The sequence below is a fragment of the Mangifera indica genome, chromosome 1, assembly GCF_011075055.1.
Source record: "Mangifera indica cultivar Alphonso chromosome 1, CATAS_Mindica_2.1, whole genome shotgun sequence".
NCBI classification, from domain to species: domain Eukaryota; kingdom Viridiplantae; phylum Streptophyta; class Magnoliopsida; order Sapindales; family Anacardiaceae; genus Mangifera; species Mangifera indica.
The window spans coordinates 12,330,173-12,351,564 of NC_058137.1; the positions used below are offsets into that span (position 1 = coordinate 12,330,173).

Consider the following 21,392-nt stretch of genomic DNA (forward strand, 5'->3'; position numbering starts at 1 on the left):
CGCCCCCCTCTAGAAGTATTGCTCTCCAAAAGAAAGTGTAATTTAAATTGACTAATTGATCATGACTTAAAAAAAGTGTAACATACAATTAATATTTGAATAAAACTTCTTTATTAATATTATTGAAAAAAGACCAAAATGCCCTTTAAAATAATAACTAATGTTGGAAAGCGTCAAAAATTGTTCATAAGACTAAAACAATTTAAAACATGAAGTATAACATAGTACTAGCATAAACTGAAGGAGAAGTAATTAGATTTTTGGTAGACAACGGAATTGCCCTCTAGCTCTGTGCCCTCAGACCACCACTAGTCTCATAACCATCACGATCATATGTACTTGCACATATATAAGTAAGGGGATGAGTGGTAAAAAACTCAATAAGTAAGAGTCTCTAATTAGTATATTTTTTGAATTCCCCAAAATGCCCTTAACCCTAACTTTGTCTTCTAAAGTTAGCATTGAACTCCTTACTGAATGATGATAAGTCCTAGTAATTAAACTGTCTCGCCTCATGCATTGTTTTGAGCTAACCTATTGGCTCCCCTACCACCACCCACTGCTCCTCAGTCCTGCTTGCAAAACCACAAAAGAAACATGGTGAGTGAAACATAATCAATAAGTAGGTAACCTCTTAACACCAAACACACAACATAAATAAAAATCATAAATTACAATTGGTGTTTCATATCCAATCTTATTGTGATATTTTGAATGTTTTTTAGCATGTTAGAAGCTCATCTAAGTCATCTTAGTACCTAAGGCTGAATCCCAATGGTGTTGTTATCCTAGATGACTAATGTCAAATGATGCATATTGACATCCTGAACACCTAGTAAAAGCATAAAACATCTCATATGTTAATCATAAAATGCACCCAACAAACTTATCGATCAGGCTTCAAGTTATTAATACCATATCACAAGAGGAGTAACACCCAAATCTCTCTTAATATTGCACAAATATCTCAAATGTTAAGACCCCTAGTGTTGGTGCAAAATAATCAAATGGGCATCAATGTTACACAAACTAGCCTTAATGTTTTTACAAGATAGGAGGACATATTGTTCTTAGTTTTTGACTCAAAATTGCTCCAATTAGGGTCTGTGTTATCAAACACACAATTGGGCATTGCCAATTCCCTTTCGTGCCATCAAACACATAGTTAGGCATATTAAAATGCTTTCCACCTTATTTTGCCTTCATTAGGGCCTTATCTTTAGTTTTCCTATATTTGTCACTCGTAAGGGTAAATTACTCATTTCATTAACCATATATGAATATTACAACTTTCCACGTACGTCATTAACTTCATACATGTTTACTTCCCATATTTTACAAATGTATACATTAGTGTACCCTCGTCACACAAGGGTGTGTTTTGATCTAGACATATGCCTGTGGGGTAAACTATGTGTCCTATACCATATAGGCATGCACCTAATCTCAAATTAACATGTCTATGGATTTCTTCTACATGGGGACTATTTATCCCTAAATATACACATTGTTTATTCATTTATAGATAAATGTGTAGCAACTTTTTTCATAATTTTGATTTCATCTAAACTTATAAACTTTTGGCTACCACTCCATTTCTAAATTTCAAACTTATGCTAATTCGTTAGTAATCACTCATAACATGATACTAAGCCAACAATCAACTAAAACTAATTTCCAAGGCAACCAAACACACTTATTTATTGAAATTTTTATGCATATCTTATATCGATTCAACAAGCCAATATTTCAACATAAACTAAGTCTCAATCTCAGTAATGAATCAAAAAGAGGTTTGAAGAAAGTCATCATTACTATTCCATAACATTACACTAACTTGAAATATTTATTAGTCAACACATCCAACAATAATTCATATGAATTCATCTATCAAAGAAGTACCACACACATATACATGTATATAAACTCATAACCTTTTTAAAATGAATTCCATCATCAACATTAATGCAACCATAACTTGAATTCATTAATTTTATATGATCAATCACATAACATCTTAGAGATTATATAAACTAGTTCAATCAAGAGAACAAAAAAGTTTGCACTACTTACCTTTCATCTGATGGTACTTAGCAAGTCTTTGTATGACAAAGTTAATCCCTCACGACTTCTTTGCGTTTTCTAGCTTCACCAACTTCAAAATCCCTCACTTTTTTCTTTATTTGTCTAAAATAAAATAGCTAAATAATGAGCCAAAATGCATTTGGGTTCTTTTATTTTTCATTGAAAATTGTAATACACAACCATGTATACCATATACACGGGCCTTTATATCGTTACCCATTAATAATAGTTTTATAAATCATCACGAAACTGCTTTTTATCCATAATTCAAACATGTTGATCATACATGAGCATATACTCAAATATATATGGGCATTTATGACTCCCAAACTTAGCTAATTCCTGATATCATACAAGAAAAGACTATTTTACCCTTTCTAACACATACATGGGTGTGTGGCCTTCCCACACAATCGTGCAACTCCAAAAACACTTGACCACAACAAAGCAAGCATAATCAAGAGATAAAAAGACCAAATTAACCTTGGATGTACCTGTAGGTGTTATATTTCTCCCTCTTTAAAAAACTTTTGTCCCTAAAATTTATTGAGACAAATATGAGAATCTATGTTTTATATCTTGCTCCACCTCTCAAGTGGCCTCCCCAATCCAGTGGTTCTTTCAAAAAAACCTTCATTCATGGAATTTACTTGTTTCTAAGCTATTTAACCTATCTATCCAATATATGAATTAGGCAGTCCTCGTAAATTAGGTTATCCTTAAGCTTCGCATCCTCAGCTTTTAACACATGAGTTGAGTCACTTATATACTTATGTAACAACAACACATGAAACACACTATAAATATGGTACATACTTGTTAGCAATGCATGTTGGTGGATGACCTTACTATATGTTCCAAAATCTCAAAGGGTCCCATAAACCTTAAAGCTAATATACCTTTTTATCCAAACTTCATCATATAATAGTAAAGGGTAAATGTCACAAAAACCATATCAGCCATGTCAAATTCCAACTTTCATCTCTTTTGATCTACATAACTTTTTTAATGATACTGAGCATGTTTCATTCTTTCCCTGATCAATATCACATCTTCAATCATTCTTTAGGTCATTTCTAGCCACAAAGCCTATGTCAATGCATCTCTCTCACCTATCTCATCCTAATGAAGAATCGATCTGAATTTTGTCTCATAAAGTACTTCAATAAAGCCATCTAAATGGTTTCCTAATAACTATTATTATACACAAGCTCTATAAGTGGTAACCCATTGACCCAACTCACTTTTCAATCCATATAACATGCCCTTAGCATGTCTTTAATCACTTAATTCACCCTCTTAGTCTATCCATCAATCTAAGAATGATAAATAGTACTAAATGCTAATTTTGTACCCATAGACTTCTGCAAACTCTGTCAGAATGTTGAAACAAATCTTATGTCTCTATCCAATAAAATTATCTTGGGCATACCATAGAGTCTCACAATCTTTTTAACATAAATCTGACCCAACTGATCAATATTATATTGTCATTGACCAGGATAAAATGAGTCAACTTGGTCAAACGGTCTACAATGACCCACGAAGCATTAAAGCCACCTTTGACCCTTGGTAAACAAACTAAAAAAATCCTTAGAGATGTGTTCCCACTTCTACTATGGAATACTCAACAATTGTAACAAACCTAATAGTCTTTGATGCTTAGCCTTAACTTATTGATACACCAAACATTTAGTAATGAAATCGACCACATTATATTTCATGTCAGACTACTAAAATGACTTTCTTAAATCCTAATACATCTTTACACTCTTAGGATAGACAATATAAAGGAAACTATAAAACTCTATGAGGATCATACTCTTCAAATCATCAACATAGGGAATACAAGTCCAACCTCAAAATCTTAGCACGTCATCAATCGTACTTAACTTTACCTCGGTGCCTTTGGTAACACATCATCAGACTAACTTGACTCAAACATTTTCATATAGATAGTTATTTCAGTGTCTATGATATACATCTTATAACTCAAGAGTATATGTGATCTTTTGACTTGAGGTCACTGAATCGTTTCATACAAGGATCAATGGTTTGATGGTACCTAACAAGCCACTGTGAAAAGGGCAACCATAAAAATAGTGATTGACCATACTAAGATTTGTACGAAGGCTATGGTAGATTAATATAAGATTCATCATTCTTGAGCACCAAAAAAAAAAATCTCAAATACATATGTTAAAAGGCATTGATAACCACTCTAATATATGACCATAATGGAATCGAATCATAACCTGATCTAAATTATTCAATTGCTTATGGATATCAGCTCATATAGAGTAGCCCTTGAGATAGACATTATATATGTGTCTTAGCCTCAAGAGATATTGGTTGATGAAATGATTGTATTGTACGTAATCATAGAATTGACAAGGCTTAGAGTTGTTCAATAATCCTACGTTTTTTTGGTAGCTAAGATGTCTTGCTAAAGGCCAATCTTTTTCTTTATTTGGATTCAACCCAAATCTATATATTTTTGACTCAATAGAGAGCCTATAGGTCACACATATTAAGGCGTTGATCAAACTTCAAAGGCATAAAATTATTTGAGTTAAATCTGGTCTAGATTTTGGATAGAAGGTCTTGAGTCTCGGAATGGTCTTTGGAACCAAAGTGTGGTTTATGACACTTAAAGACTAAAGTGTAATAATCTTGGTGTTTGGAGGTGTATGCTAGAATGCATGTTGTTAGATATATCCAAATGGATCATCTAGGCCATGCCCAAATTTTTAATGATGTGTTAATGATAGAGAAAGATTTTGTCTTATCTTTATCCACACTTGTGATTTTGGTTTATTGCCAAAAATCATGGGATAGGGAATCAAAAGGACCACCCGTATGTTATGAAACATATGAGTGGCACAATGCAAAGACTACTCGAGACTTGTATAAAGCTTAAATGAAACAAAGCAAGGACTATCGGGGACTTATGCAAGGCCTAGATAGATGAAAGGCAAAAACTACCCAATCCTTGCATTTGGGCTGGGCAGTCCAAGAACAAAGACCACTCGTATTTCTCACATACATAGTTATGGTTTTTGTTTTTAACCCTAGCCGCATTCATACTTCCCAACCAAAACATTAGTTTTGCACTCAAGTTCTGGTAAACATCTGAGTGCGATTTTAGCCTCCATTCCCTTTCATTTCTATATGGATACCAAGGTTTAGGCATACGCTTGATCTGAAAGCGAAACCTAGTGTTCTCTCCACAATGAAAGACAAAGGAGTTGCCAATGTAGGTATGAATTCGATAAACGCCCTATGTGTGTTTATACATGTTTGTGATTTAATTTTACTATAAGAGTGATTCATAAAAAAAGGATTTGCGGTATTTTTGTTAGTTTTTAAAATTTTAATTTCATATTCCGTTGCTTAAAGGCTACAAATTCCCTGCACCCACTACTAATCAAAATGTAAATCCTGGCAAAATTTTCCTTAAAAAGCCTAGGATTTTTGTTAAGGAAAAGAGAATATTTGCAAAAAAACTTTATAAACAACTTATGCATTCACCAACTATCTTGTAGACATTTTGCGAAAAGGTGGGAAGTAATTTAAGCCATCCAAGACAACATGAAAGCACATGTTGCCAATCCACTTACAGGCACAAAAAATAACCCATAAGATATCACAAATGTTTGAATCAACTCAACAAGCACACAATTTGTGCATGTGGAATATTGAATGCCTAATACCGACTGCCATGTTAACAATGGGAGAATCTTGATCATCCACATATTGTTCATCTATGTAGAGAAGTGAAAAAGTTTCCACAACACTGCATGCACTTTAGAAATTAGGAGGCAATTGTTATGCAATTAAAATTGCTTCTTAATCAAAATCACTAGAGGTGTGAATACTTCAGTTTAAACTATAAAACCAAACCAAATCGCATAAAAATTATGGTTTGTTTTGGTTTGTAACATAGTTTGGTTTGGGTTGAAAATTTTTCAAACTGTTTTTTTTCAGTTTAGATTGCGATTTGGGTGATTTCAAATTGAACTAAACCATAAACTATATTTTTTAAAATACATATATATAACTATGTTTGACAAAATTTTTCAATAAGCAATTAGGTGTACAACTTGTTTTTTTTATATTTATTTTGTTATTCTATTTACATGTATATTGTATTTAGATTTCATATTTATTTTGCATGTTTATAGTATGTCTAAAAACTATAATTCAATTAATTTTACTAAATAATATATATATTTAGAAGTGAATAATTTTAAAAAGTTTAAACTGTAATCCAAATCAAACCAAACCATATTTTTTCAATTTGGTTTGGTTTAGTTTGAAAAATTTTCAAACTATTTTTATTAGTTTGGTTTGAAAAAACTCTCAAATTGTACTAAACCAAACCATGCATACCCTTAAAATTTGTAGATATGACATTCTTGAATATGATCAAAAAATAATAGACAAATGTCACACCAACCCCTAACTCAAGAAGAAAACTTGAAACATGATATCATCTAAAAGTTATGTACTCACACACTTCACAAAAACAATTATACATATTATCCTAGCCTCCACTAGTATAATTTCTTAGTAGTGGGAGAGTTAATGAGAGACACTTCTAGCTCATTTAGTATTAAAACATTGTAATACGACTTTTTGTGGCATTACTAAGATAATAATGTTATCATGGACGTACGTCCTTTGTATTTTTGATCAAATTAAAAACTTATTATCTATTTTTCTCCCATATCTCTTTTGATTTTTGCATTGAATTCCACAATGGTTCAACATACTTTTGTTATTGCAAATCTCATAATCACCAACAAAATTGAATAATAATGGTTCTCGATCATCTCTGCTTATATTGATCAAGCTTGTCGCTAAATGCTGCTTCTTCCACCAAGTTTGATTTTGTTGTTGGTACTTGGAAATTATGTAAAGAATAAGCTTCTTCCACCAAAGTTTGATTATGTTGTTGGCATTTGGTAATCATATAAAGAATAAGCTTTTAAGTTTTCACTACACTTAATAAAAAACATATAATAAAAATCCTAAAAAAAATAGTAGTATGTTTTTTCAATATTCAATAAAATGAATATTATTATTATACTAATTTTTATAATTTGTAAATATTGTATTCTTTTACATGCTGGTACTGTAGCAGGAGCTTATCATAATTCCTGGCACTAAGTAGGAGCACTCATTTTGTCAAGAAAAGTAGAAAAGTTAAAGTCAACTTGGGCCTTTAGTTAAAGTCCATTCTATCTACCTAACTCTAGGGGAAACATTGTTTAATTATATTGAAATTCTTCTTAGAAATTTTTAATGGTCCTACTTTTTCATATTTTAGACGCTTTCAATTTGAAGTATGTTTCTTCGTTGTTTAATCTGTGTATCTTGTTATAAAATTAATTAAGCAAATATAAAAGATAAAGAAATGAAAGGAAGAAATAGCAAAGGAGAAGAGAGCAAGGCTATGAAACTTTATTTCCGGATAAAGAAAAGAGAAGAGAAATCTATATTTACATGAAGAGAGGAGGGGGGATTTATAGGTAATTTGCCGCCCCTCCAGTCAACAAAGGAAGCAAATTTCCAAGCTAATTTTCCAATTTCATTAATGCATTCACACTCCTTTGGTTTCTCCTGCATAAGCCTTGCCATTTTCTTCTTGCTCTAATAAATGAATTCCCACCGCCTTTTTTGACTTGCTTTGGTGGAAAGCCATCTAGCTTTATAACACTCCCCCTTGGATTTTCATTACTTACAGATAATTATATTAACCTTACTAAGGAAAAACCCAATGGGATAAAAACCAAAGCAAAGGAACATAATTATTAAATGTCCTGTAAATTGGCGTTGGACGTGCTTAAACCGTTTCATTAAAAACCTTACTAGGAAAACCCAGTGGGACAAAATCTAGTGAAGGAAAAAAGAGTACAATGTAGTAGGATTAACTTGGTCGCTTGTTGAGCCGCCTCATACCGATGTTATACACTAACTTCTTAAATGTTGATATCGGTAGTGTCTTAGTGAACAAATCTGTAAGATTCTTATTGGATCTTATTTGCTTGACATCAATCTTTTTACTTTGCTGGAACTCATGAGTGTAAAAGAACTTCGGTGAGATATGTTTGGTTCTGTCTCCTTTGATATACCCACCTCTAATTTGGGCTATACATGTTACATTGTCTTCATATAATATGGAAGGAGTGTTTGTTGTAGAAGGAAGACTACATGCATTCTGAATATGATGGATGACAGACCGTAACCATATACATTCTCGGCTAGCTTCATGGAGAGCTAAAATTTCTGAATGATTTGAAGAAGTTGCAACCAAGGTCTGCTTGGTGGAGCGTCATGATATAGCTATGTCATTATAAGTGAAAACATATCCCATTTGTGAACGGGCCTTATAGGGGTCAGAAAGATAACCAACATCTGCATATCCAATCAAACTAGGATTTTTAGGGGATTTGACATAATAAAATAATCTCAAATCTCTAGTCCCACATAGGTAACAGAGTATATGTTTGATTTCGTTCTAGTGACAACGGGTTGGTGCAGAGTTAAATCGGGCCAATAAATTGACTGCAAAGGATATATCCGGTCTTGTACATTGGGCCAAATATAATAAGGCTCTAATGGCATTAAGATGTGGTACTTCAAGACCAAGTATCTTTTCATCTTCATCTTTAGGATGAAATGAGTCCTTTTTTGGATCAAGAGACCGAACAACCATTAGGGTGCTCAAAGGATAAGTCTTATCCATATTAAAGCATTTTAATAATTTTTCAATATACGCTAATTGATGAATAAGTATTCCATTTGAATTGTGCTCAATCTGTAGGCCGAGACAATATTTTGTTTTCCTCAAATCCTTCATTTCAAATTCATTTTTTAGATATTCAGTAGTTTTTCAGAGCTCTTCAGGAGTCCCAATTAAATTCATGTCATCAACATAAACTGCTACAATAGTAAATCCCGATTCTGACCTTCTGATAAAGACACATGCGCATATAGGATCATTCACATAACCCTCTTTTTTTAAACATTCACTGAGGCGATTGTATCACATACGTCCGGATTGTTTTAATCTGTACAATGATCGTTGTAATTTAATTGAGTACAAGCCTCTTGAATTGACACTTTTTGCTTCAGGCAATTTGTATCCTTCAGGGAGTTTCATGTAAATTTCAGTGTCCAAATTTTCATACAAATAAGCAGTAACTACGTCCATTAGACGCATATCCAGTCCTTCAGAGACTGTTAAACTGATTAAATATCTGAATGTGATTATATTCATCACAGGTGCATATGTTTCATCAAAGTCTATACCGGGCCTTTAGGCAAAACCTTGGGCTATAAGCCTGACTTTATATCTAGCAATTTCATTTTTCTCATTTCTTTTTCTTACAAATACCCATTTATATCCAACGGGTTGTACGTCTTGAGGTGTTGGAACTACAGGCCCAAACACTTGACGTTTTGCTAGAGAAGCTAATTTTGCTTAAATTGCTTCTTCCCATTTAGGCTGATCATGTCTTTGCTTGCACTCAACCATAGTACGTGGTTCAAAATCATCATCATTCAGAATTTTAGTAGCTACTGCAAATGAGAATATATCATCAATTATAATTGTTTCATGATTCCACATTTCTTGTGTATGAACATAATTTAAAAATATTTCAATATTCTCATTTTCTTGTTCTTCAGGATTTTGTTCCACATCAGGGGCTTGTGCCACTTCAGGGGCTTGTGCCACTTCAAAGGTTTATGCCATTTCAGGGGCTTGAGTCTCTTCAAGGACCATAACCTCTTCTGGAGGAATATTTGTTTGATTATTTGCCTTTCTTTTTCGAGGAACAGTGTCCTTTGATCCAACAAGTCTACCATGCTTCTGGCGTGAGGTAGATGGATCAGTCACGGCTCGAATGGACTGTTTAACAGTCACATTGATTCTTGTTGGTGCATTAGCAACTAGAACATGTGATCTTGTCACTTTTATAGTATCCATAAATACATCGGGCATTTGGTTGACAATAATTTGTAATCGCACTATCCTTTGCACTTCAGTTTCACTTTAGGATGTGCGAGGATCTAAATGAGACATGGTAGGTACATACCAAGTAAGTTCATGCCTAACTTCAGGAGGCATTTTCTTTTCCCCTAAAGATGGGAAAGTTGTCTTATCAAAGTGACAATCTACAAATCGTGCAGTAAAAAGATCACCTATTAATGGTTCCAGGCACCTGATAATGGATGGTGAATTATATCCAACATATATTCCCAAACAACGTTGGAGTCCTATTTTTGTGCGTTGAGAAGACGCGATGGGACATATACAACACAACTAAAAATTCTTAAATGAGATACATCAGGTTGGTGACCAAGAACCAATTGTAGGGGAGAATATTGATGATAAGAAAAAGGTCGTAAGCAAATTAACGCTGTAGCATGTAATATAGCATGTCCCTACATAGAAGTAGGTAATTGACTTTTTAATAATAAAGTACGTGCAATTACCTGGAGTCATTTGATAAGAGACTCAGCTAATTCATTCTATGTGTAGACATGTGGGATTAGATGTTCAACCTCAATCCCTATAGACATGCAATAATCATCAAATGTTTTGGATGTAAATTCACCAGCATTATCTAGCCGTATTGACTTGACTGAATAATCTATGAAATGTGCCTTTAATTTGATAATTTGTGCTAACAGTTTAGCAAATGCAACATTTCGAGTAGGCAATAAACAAACATGAGACCATCGTGCAGATGCATCAATTAAGACTATAAAATAACGAAATGGCCCACTTGGTGGATGAATGGGTTCACATATATCCCCTTGAATCCTTTGTAGGAATGATGGGGATTCACCTCTAATTTTGGAAGGGGATGGTCTTATTACTAATTTGCCTTGAGAACAGGCGGTGCAGAATTGTTCACTGGACAATAAAATTTTATGATTCTATAATGTATGTCCATGTGAATTTTCAATAATCTTACGGATCATTGTAGATCCTGGGTGGCCTAAACGATCATGTCAAAGCATAAATGCTTTTGGATCAACGAACTTCTGGTTCGATACTGCGTAGGTTTCAATTGTCTTTATGATTGTATAATACAATCCAGATGATAAAGCAGACAACTTTTCTAGTATAAGCCTTCTTCCGGAGGCATTACTAGTTATACAAATGAATTCTGCACCATTTTCATTTATGGTTTCAAGATGATAACCATTTTTTCTTATATCTTTAAAACTCAGTAGATTTCTTCTGGATCTACTTGAATATAATGCATCATTGATGCTTAATTTGGTCTCATTGTTTAACATAATTGTGGCTCTTCTGGAGCCTTCTATCAAATCAATTGATCCTAATATAGTAGTTACTTTAGCTTCAATTAATGCTAAAGATAAGAAAAATTTCTTTTCCTTTAGAATTGTATACGTTGTTGCACTGTCCACCAAACACGTCTCCTACATCAGCTTTTGAAGTCAATGCTTCAATTTTGGAGTCCATTTCCTTTCATTTAAATTACGTTAGTTATAACGTATACAAAATATTGAAAGGAAGAGAACATGACAATAAAATATAAAATAATATACATGATTCCAAAATAAATATATATGATGGATTTAATTATAAAAATTTTAGGCATTTTATAATCATAATAACTACTTCTGGTAGTTGCGTTCACTTCAGGGAACAATGTATAACGAGAAAATATTAATTCAGAATTTTTTTTCTGATATTGCTACTACAGGAGCAAAATATTTTTCACATTCAGGAAAAGATTCTGAATATTACAGAGTTATACTAAATATAGAGTCACTGGAAGTATTATTGAATCTGATGTTCAAATCTATCTTTCAAATTTCTCCACAAATTTAATAGATTTATCATTATATCCATATTTCGGCTTGCAATCCTTCAGGGATATGATGCCGAAAAATAATAGTCTTGTATTTGTCCTTCTGGGACATTATATTTAGTTAGTTTTTCAAGGCTCACAAATTCTAGGTGGTGACTCATGTAAAAAGCCCATTTAATATTATACATCCAATTTTAGGAACTTCAGGTTCAATTATTATCATATTTACAAAACTTTTGGTTTTGTATACAATATATATGAGTTAATCTTTGAAACTTCAGGTTCAAATATTATCTCATATGTACAAAATAGCTAATTTTGTAGGAGAAATATTGGGATTAATTTTTGGAAGCTTCAAGTCCATATATTATCCCAAATCTACAAAACTTCTGGTTTTGTAATTAGTATTTACAATATTATAATACATATTCTGATTATGTTTTGGACTTCAAGTCCATAATTTTAACACTTTATGCAAACTTCAGGTTGCACAGGTGATATCATTATTAAAATAAAGACTTTGATGAAACTTGGGACTTCTGTCCCATATATATGTATTCTCTTGATTTTACAAACTTCAAGTTGTAAATCGTAAAACTTAGAACTTCGGGTTCATATAAATATATTCTCACGATTTTACAAGCTTCAAGTTGTAAATCGGATATAAATAAAAATAAAAATTCAAATAAATAAAGATACAAATAATTAAAGATGCAAATAAATAAATATTCAAATAAATGGAACACAATAAATATTTAAATAATATCAGAAATTCTGGTCTAGATTTTTGGTTTTTGTAAGCTTTAGGTTACAAATAATATTTATGATTTCAGGTCACAAATTTATAATTTCGTAAACTTCAGGTTACGAATGATATTCAGGATTTTAGATCCAGATTCATGATATTCAGGATTGCAGGTCCAGATTTATAATTTTGTAAACTTCAAGTTACAAATAGGATTCAGAACTTTAGGTTCAGATTTATGATATTCCAGACTTAGGTCTAGATTCAAGAGTTTCAGAACTTTAAGTCCAGATTTACAATTTTACAAATTTTGGGTTGCAAATATTGTATAATTATAAAAAAAATTAAGCAGAAATATAACAGAAATTAAAAGTCAACTGGGATATCACAATTGGGATATCCGTATTTATAATATTTAAGCAGCATAACAGCATAATATAAAGATATAATATACCTGAGCTAATCGTACTGATAACGTATTATAAAATTAATTAAGCAAATATAAAAGATAAAGAAATGAAAGGAAGAAATAGCGAAGGAGAAGAGAGCAAGGCTATGAAACTTTATTTCCGGATGAAGAAAAGAGAAGAGAAATCTATATTTACATGAAGAGGGGAGGGGGGATTTATAGGCAATTTGTCGCCCCTCTAGTCAACAAAGGAAGCAAATTTCCAAGCAAATTTTCCAATTTTATTAATGTATTCACACTCCTTTAGTTTATCCTGTGTAAGCCTTGCCATTTTCTTCTTATTCTAATAAATGAATTTCCACCGCCTTTTTTGACTTGCTTTGGTGGAAAGCCATCTGGCTTTATAACATATCTCTTCTATTATTGAAAGTTTTTCTTTTTTCTACACCATGCTCACTTTTTAACTTCGTCAATTAGAGGTATACATATCAATGGGTAAGACTAGATTGGCCTATTAAAAAAAGGAAGACATAGTCTATGAGAGTACAACTCACAATTTTGTGATATATGTCAAACCTGTGGGTAGTCTAACCCATGTCAGTGGTCTAAAGACCTGACTTGTACGTCAACCCAACATATCCCAGAAAAAATTTATATATAACCCCAGCCATGGGTCGAAAGACCTGACTTGCAAGTCAACCTAATATAACCAAGAAAAATTATTTATTTATATATGGGTCCTACTGTGTTACCGTGTTGGCCGAAAGTTTGTCCTTTTGACAAACCTTAACATATGTATGACACAAGTTTAGGCGCAACAAACCATGTCGAATTCGCTTTGACAGAGTCTTCAACTGTGATTATTTAGACTTTTTCTCAAGTCTTGTGGTGCCCCATACTGAAGCAATAAAAAATTTATTTGAAAAATGATTTAACTGGCAAGTTGGTTTTACCATCATCCATTCAATTAGACTTCATGAATTAAATATTATTTCTTGAGCTATCTACCACGTAGAGAATTGCTAGATGTTTGAAAATTAGTTTCTACATCAGTACAGTGGCATTCATGAAGGATTTTTTCCCTTGTATTTGTAATTATTATTATTATTATTATAACTATTATTATTATTATTATTATTGATAAATATTATATCTACAAATGAATAGTATAAATTTATTTATATAAATCAAAGTGATAAAATTTGATTAAGAGATTTTGAAATAAATAAAAAAATCCAATTACAAATTATCATATTTTATACCTATAAATTTTTATAAATTATTTATAAACATAATTTTATTTTATTATTGAGAGCGAATTTAATCTTTACTTCTTTAACAGAAGATTTGATGTGGTGTAATTTATTAGTCTATTCACTTTCATACAAAAAGAGTTAGATAATGGAAACAATTATTGTGGTATTTAATTTAACGAGAAAACAAGTAGCAGAGTTTAATGGAACCCACTCCAAGGCCTAAACACCTTGATAAACAAGGACCTAAGGGTTTTAGAACCGGATCAGAGTAAAAATCGTTATGAATATTAGTTTTGGTTGAACTGTTTAGATTGATCAATTCGACCGAAATTATAGTTTTATGTAATAACTTAAAAAAATTATATCTAATTACATATGTTTTACATACTAAATTTTATGTTATATATACTTTTTACAATTAACAAAATATATGCATTATTGAACAAATATATGCATTAAAAAAATCTAATTCAACAAACATATGCATTATTAAACACCTAAACAAAATATATTTCTAATATATGCATTAACCTATTATTAAACACCAAAAATCATAACACAAATTGACAAGCACTATGGCCATAACACAAATTAACAAACACCAAACGCCAAAACTGGTTGAATTAAAATTTAAAAAATTACAATGTTGACTTGTTGTGCACTATTTGACCAAATAATCAGAAGAAGAAAAATAAAAAAAAAATTGTACAGTAAGTATTTAAACAAACATAATATAAAATAAACATTTTAATTTAAACCAACAGTATTATTATTATTATTATTATTCACTGTTGTCTTGGGAGCCTGCAGCAATTGTAGTCCTGCATGCAAGATTTAAACTTGAATCAACGGCGTGAACGCTTGCAACATGAATCAATGGCGGTTTAAACTTGTGAAGTTGGAGAAAGCCATCTCCTGCAACAACTGAAGTCCTGTGTGCACGACAAGGAAGAAGAAAAAAAGTAAAACTTTTATTCTATATGAAACCTTGGACCGGAACCACCTAAACTGGGTTGGACCGCGATTCAGGTGCGAAGCTGCGGTTCAGCTGAGGTCCAAACTGATTTTAAACTCAAGATAGTTTTGTCTTCTATAGTAACCGTTTGTAGTGTTGGTTCATGGTTTGACCGACCAGTTCGATCCGTTTTTCAATCTTTGCAAGGAACAATGGGACATATTTGACTCTACAACTTCGGAAAGAAGATAGATTCCTTGCAGTTATTGAAAGAGGGGTTTATCTAGATTTTACGCACATAACACTTTTATAATAGTTATTTAACAAGATATTAACTTTTTTCATAAATAAAGTATCGTTAATATAGACACAATTTCAATTTATTCAAATTCAAATAATAAATTAAGATCTGAAATTGGGGGAGTTTCAAATGTAATTTTACTTTAAAAAAAAAAAACTAATATTAAAGGTGAGAAAAGATAAAGGAAGGGTTGTGACAACATATAAGATAATATCTAGTTATATATTTGTATTATACTCATATTAGTGATAATATCATGAACGTTAAACATTTCGATCATCAGATCAAACAATTTTAAAAATCTTGTCCCTTATCTTTTTTATTTTTACTTATTTCAATTTATCCTCTCATACATCCGTGACAAATTTATCTAAGTGGTTTTTATATTTTAATCAATGCTATTGTAATCTATTTTGTGCAAACTCTAAATTGCGTACATCAATTTGTAACAAGAAATCGTATCAACATCGTGACCAAAACACTAGCCTTTTTTCTCTTGTATTCTCACAAAGTGTTTCCTCTTTTGTGAGAGAAATGATCTATTGTGCTCTCCTTATTTTAAAGAGGGGTTATCATTATAATTCATTTGTGCTTTTAATAAAATCTTTTCGGTCTTGTCCCGTCGGTATTTCCCTCGAAATCAGTTGAGGGTTTTACCATATAAATCTTGTATGAGATATTCATTGTTATTAATGTTTCTCATTCCAAATTTACACTGCAAGTTGGCTTGGCTAAATTCTTGACAATTTTAACTCGCAGCAAAAATTTGCTACCAAGTCAAGTCTTCGACAAGATGGTGGCAGGTAACACAGTCAATTGCAACTTTGCTTTTGAATTTAGAACCAATCTGTATTCTACTGTTGACTAGTTTAATTACCAGACAGTGAACCAACAAGTCTATTTCCGTGAGCTGTGGAGTTCCTCCCCTTGCCACCAGAGGGAAAAAAAAAAAAAAGTTTTTGTCCGTGGTTTTTGTGAAGAATTGCGTTTGTTAAATATCCAACATATTTCTTGAATGATCTCTCATGGCTTCTGTACTGGTCATATGCTCATTACTCTCTCTACTCTTTCTTCATACACAAGCTCAACCAGAAAAAATAAACCCAGGACATACAATATCTGCCAACACTATCGGCAGTTTTTGGGGCTCGAGATCAGGTCATTTTGCATTTGGTTTCTATCAACAAGGTAATGGATTTGCAGTTGGAATTTGGCTGGGTGATAAGCCTAATATCACCGTTGTGTGGACAGCTAATCGTGATGGGCCGCCAGTCCCCTTAAATTCTACTATTGAATTCACCAATGAAGGTTTTTTTCTTCGAACAATGCAAGGTGATGAGAAAGCCATTATTAAATTGTTTGAGCAGCCTGTTTCGGCTTCTATGCTGGATTCTGGTAACTTTGTTGTCTATGGTAACGAATCTCAGATCATCTGGGAAAGCTTCGATAGCCCAACTGACACCATATTAGGTGGTCAAGGCATAAACTCTCAACTAATGGCAAGCAAATCATTATCTGATCGCTCAAGTGGACGATTTTATCTGAAATTAAGTGGTTATGGACTAGCTGCTTACCCAGTAAACCATAACGATTTACCAGAGGAATGCTACTGGAAAGTAGAACAAATTCCTAGTTATGTAAATTCCTTGCAGTTAAATCTCAGTCTCAGTGGCACTCTACAATTAACCGTGGGAAATAAAACCTTGCAAGCTATAAACAACAGCTCTTTTTCCACAACCAGCAAGACTGTCATTTACCGTACAACACTAGACGCTGATGGAATTTTAAGGCTATATTCACATCGCTTTGAGATCAGTGGTAACTCTCATGTTACCATTGAGTGGTCTGCAATACGGAAGCAGTGTGAGGTGACTGGTTTTTGTGGTTTTAATAGCTTCTGTTCTAGCACAGATGGCCTGGCTGACTGTTACTGCTTTCCAGGATTTACTTACATAAATCCTGATGTGAGGAATCTGGGTTGCTACAAGAGCTTCAGTGATGATGAAGGTTGTGAAAGGAAAGAGCCAGCAGCCTTTTACAATATCACTGATATTGAGAATACAACGTTGGGAGGCTTTCCATATGCTTTGCTACAGGTAAATAAGGAAGAGTGCAGAGAACTCTGCCTAAATGATTGTTATTGTGCAGCTGCTTTGTATTTGAATAGAACTTGCAGTAAACTGAAACATCCACTGATGTTCGGGATGGAAGATAAAAATATATCAGCTACAGTCCTAATCAAGATGATGTTGGGAAATGAAAAAGTCGTCCGCAGTCCGCAAACTCCAGAAAAAGATCAAACAGTTATTTCTGAAGGCAAGAAAACCCTTGTTACAATTCTTGCAGCCAGCTTGGGTTCTGTGGTATTTATTTGTTTTCTCATTGCAATTTCTAGTTACATTGTGTACCAACACCGAATTCATAGATATAGAAAGCTTCCTGGAAATTCGAATTTGGGCCTAACCCAAGAATTTTCACTGCAATCCTTTTCTTATAATGAATTGGAGCAAGCTACAAACGGGTTTGAGGAAGAATTGGGAAGAGGTCGTGTTGGAGCAGTCTATAAAGGGGCTATACCTGTGGGTAACAAGAAGGTTGCTGTGAAGCAATTAGAATGTGTTGGGGAAGAGGGAGAAAAGAAGTTCCGAGCAGAAATGGCTGCAGTTCGCAGAACACATCACAGGAACTTGGTTCACTTGCTTGGCTTTTGCATGGAGGGCTCCCGAAAGTTGCTTGTTTATGAATACATGAGTAATGGCTCTCTTGCAGATTTTATTTTCAAAGCTGAAAGACGTCCCCTTTGGAAAGAAAGAGTGAGAATTTCGCTAGAGGTTGCAAGAGGGATTCTTTACCTTCATGAGGAGAGTGAGATCCAAATCATTCACTGTGATATTAAGCCCCAAAACATACTTCTGGATGATTCTTGGACTGCTAAGATATGTGATTTCAGCTTAGCAAGACTCTCAATGCCAAATCAATCTGTAACCGATACAGGTGCTAGAGGGAGTAGAGGTTATATGGCACCTGAGTGGCAGAAGAATGGCCTGATAACGGTGAAGTCTGATGTTTATAGTTTCGGAGTTTTACTGTTGGAAATTGTATGCTGCAGAAGCTATTTGGAAGTGAATGTTTCAACAGCAGATGAAGTGCTTCTAGCTACTTGGGTGTATAATTGCTTTGTTGCTGGAGAATTAAACAAGCTTGTTGGGGAGGAAGATGTACACATGAAAACCTTAGAAAGGATGGTGAAGGTGGGACTGTTGTGTATTCAAGATGACCCGAATCTCCGCCCTGCAATGAAAAATGTGATGTTGATGTTAGAAGGAACTATGGATGTACCAGTTCCTCCATCTCCAACTCCTTTAGTTATCGCTTAATAACTCTGCTTCCAATAATTATCTTTTTGTCTTTCCACACATCATTTCTGTCTCTTGTTCTATGTATCACATCGCCGTTTTTATTTTGCAGTAACTCCCAGAGGATTTAGTTTTGTTGTAGCAGTGAATAAATTATTTCTCTTCCATTCTTGTAATTTGCTAATATTGTGAGAATGCTTAATTCTCTCATCTCCTGCCCTTCCCTCTACATCTACATGACCAAAGTTTTCTAAAATTTCCGGTTCCTTTCAGATGTTTGTGATTGGAACAAAATTAAAACATGCATTTTATTTTGGGTAAAGATCAATATTTCTGAAAACTGATACGGAAATTAGCTATACCCTTTCCTTCCTAGAAGAAGCTCGTTAGTAATCAAGTTAATTAGCAATTAGATTAGAATGAATATTAATCCATTCCCGAGCAATGTGGACCATTGTTTAAAAGAACTCAAATGGTTCAACTTAAAAAACATCTTGTAGTTTAGAAGTTTACCAGTTATTTAATTAATTTTATTTTAATATCCCAAAAGTAATATGAGGTATACAATTTTCTTGATATAAGATTTGTGTAAAGATGTTACAATTTTCTTTTCAATTAAATTACTAATATGAGGCCAATTAAGGGGCATTGTGTTCATCACATTAAGCACGTGCATGAGTAACAAATGGAACAATAACTTGGTTGTTTCCTGTGTTGACTTGGCATGGAGTTTCCAACCAGAAACTTTGAATGGAGATATTTCTGAGAGTAAGTTCTTCTATAATTGTTCGGTGCATGACAGCAAGATTATCAGATCATTCATATTATCAAGCTTGTGCATGTTGGTTTTTAATGGAGATTTGTATGCAAAGAAAGCATGAAAAAACGCAAAAAACAGAGGAGAAAAGAAGAAAAATCAGAACTGGAACGGAGGAAGTCTATTTGGCTGTGAAAAGTCACTGCTATTTTCATTACTTTAATAATACATTTATATACATCCTATCTTACTAAATACAAGTACACAGCAGCTCAAATTAAGTTAAACCATCCAATTTCTTACAAAGCAAACCAAAAACTTACCTGCTCTAACAACTCCAAGCTGCATTGGTTACATTCCAACTAAATTCAAACTAAAACAATTCAAAATGGATAAGAAAGTTTGTCAACATATTCAATATATCAAAAATAAATTTCAGCAGCACTGCATACTTTACTTAGCTTCATTACTCCTCCTTGACAAACTTACTTACCATTCCCAATTTGTTCCTTAGTTGAACAAATTTATTTGTGCTAACAGCCTTTGTCAACAGGTCAGCCAGTTGCTCTTCTGAACTGCAGTGAATTAGCTGGATTTCAGATTCTTCTTCTGCTTGCCTTATTGCATGATACTTGATCTTTATATGCTTTGTTTTGCCATGAAAAACTGGATTTTTAGTTATAGCCACAGCAGACTTGTTGTCACAATAAATAGGTGTTGCATTCATTTGTTTTTCATGCAAATCACCTAATATCTTTCTCAACCAAATGGTTTGATTTACTGCAGAAGCAGCAGCTATATATTCTGCTTCTGCAGTGGACTGAGCAACAACACTTTGTTTTCTTGAATTCCAGCAGATTGATCCTGATCCAAGAGAGAAAATGTAACCAGAGGTGCTCTTTAAATCATCCATTGAGCCACCCCAGTCACTATCAACAAAACCATGTAGATTGACCTCCAAATTTCTGCTGTATAATATTCCAAGATCAGTAGAGTTCTTAACATACCTGAGGACCCTTTTTGCTGCTTTAAAGTGCTCTTGGCTTGGTCTTTGCATAAACCTTGAAAGCAAACTTGTTGCATACATTATATCAGGTCTAGTAGCTGTTAGATAAAGCAAACATCCTATCAAACTTCTGAAGACAGCAGATTCAATTTCTGGAAATCCATCATTCTTTTTCAGTTTCTGACTTACTACAAGAGGATTGTCAACCCCTTTTGCATTCTCCATACCAAACCTTTTCACTAATTCTTTAGCATATTTCTGTTGGCTAATGAAAATACCAGATTCTGATTGCAAAACTTCAATGCCAAGAAAGAAATTGAGTCTTCCTAAGTCAGTCATTTCAAATGTATTTTGCATTTCCAGTTTCAGCCAAGTGATTAGATTTGCATTGCTACCTGTAATCAGAAGATCATCCACATAAATGGACACTATTAACACATCATCATTTTCAGACTTCACATATAATGTAGCTTCATTCAAGCTTTTCACAAAACCAAGCTTCACCAAATAAGTGTTTACTTTACTATACCAGGCTCTTGGAGCCTGTTTCAGGCCATATAAGGCTTTCTTCAGCAAACACACTTTCCTTTCATCTCCTTTTCTTACAAACCCAGGAGCCTGCTCTATGTACACTTCTTCATTCAAGTCACCATTCAGAAAAGCTG

The 21,392-nt window shown here is 33.3% G+C and overlaps 1 protein-coding gene across 1 annotated transcript; it reads left to right on the forward strand.

Annotated features, from left to right (window-relative positions):
• The first annotated feature begins 16,508 nt into the window (after window positions 1-16,508).
• On the forward strand, window positions 16,509-19,174 carry LOC123217202 (G-type lectin S-receptor-like serine/threonine-protein kinase LECRK2). The gene has a single exon (XM_044638031.1). It carries the CDS (start codon window positions 16,634-16,636, stop codon window positions 18,983-18,985), a length of 2,352 nt encoding a protein of 783 aa, XP_044493966.1. The 5' UTR covers window positions 16,509-16,633; the 3' UTR covers window positions 18,986-19,174.
• The last annotated feature ends 2,218 nt before the right edge of the window (window positions 19,175-21,392 follow it).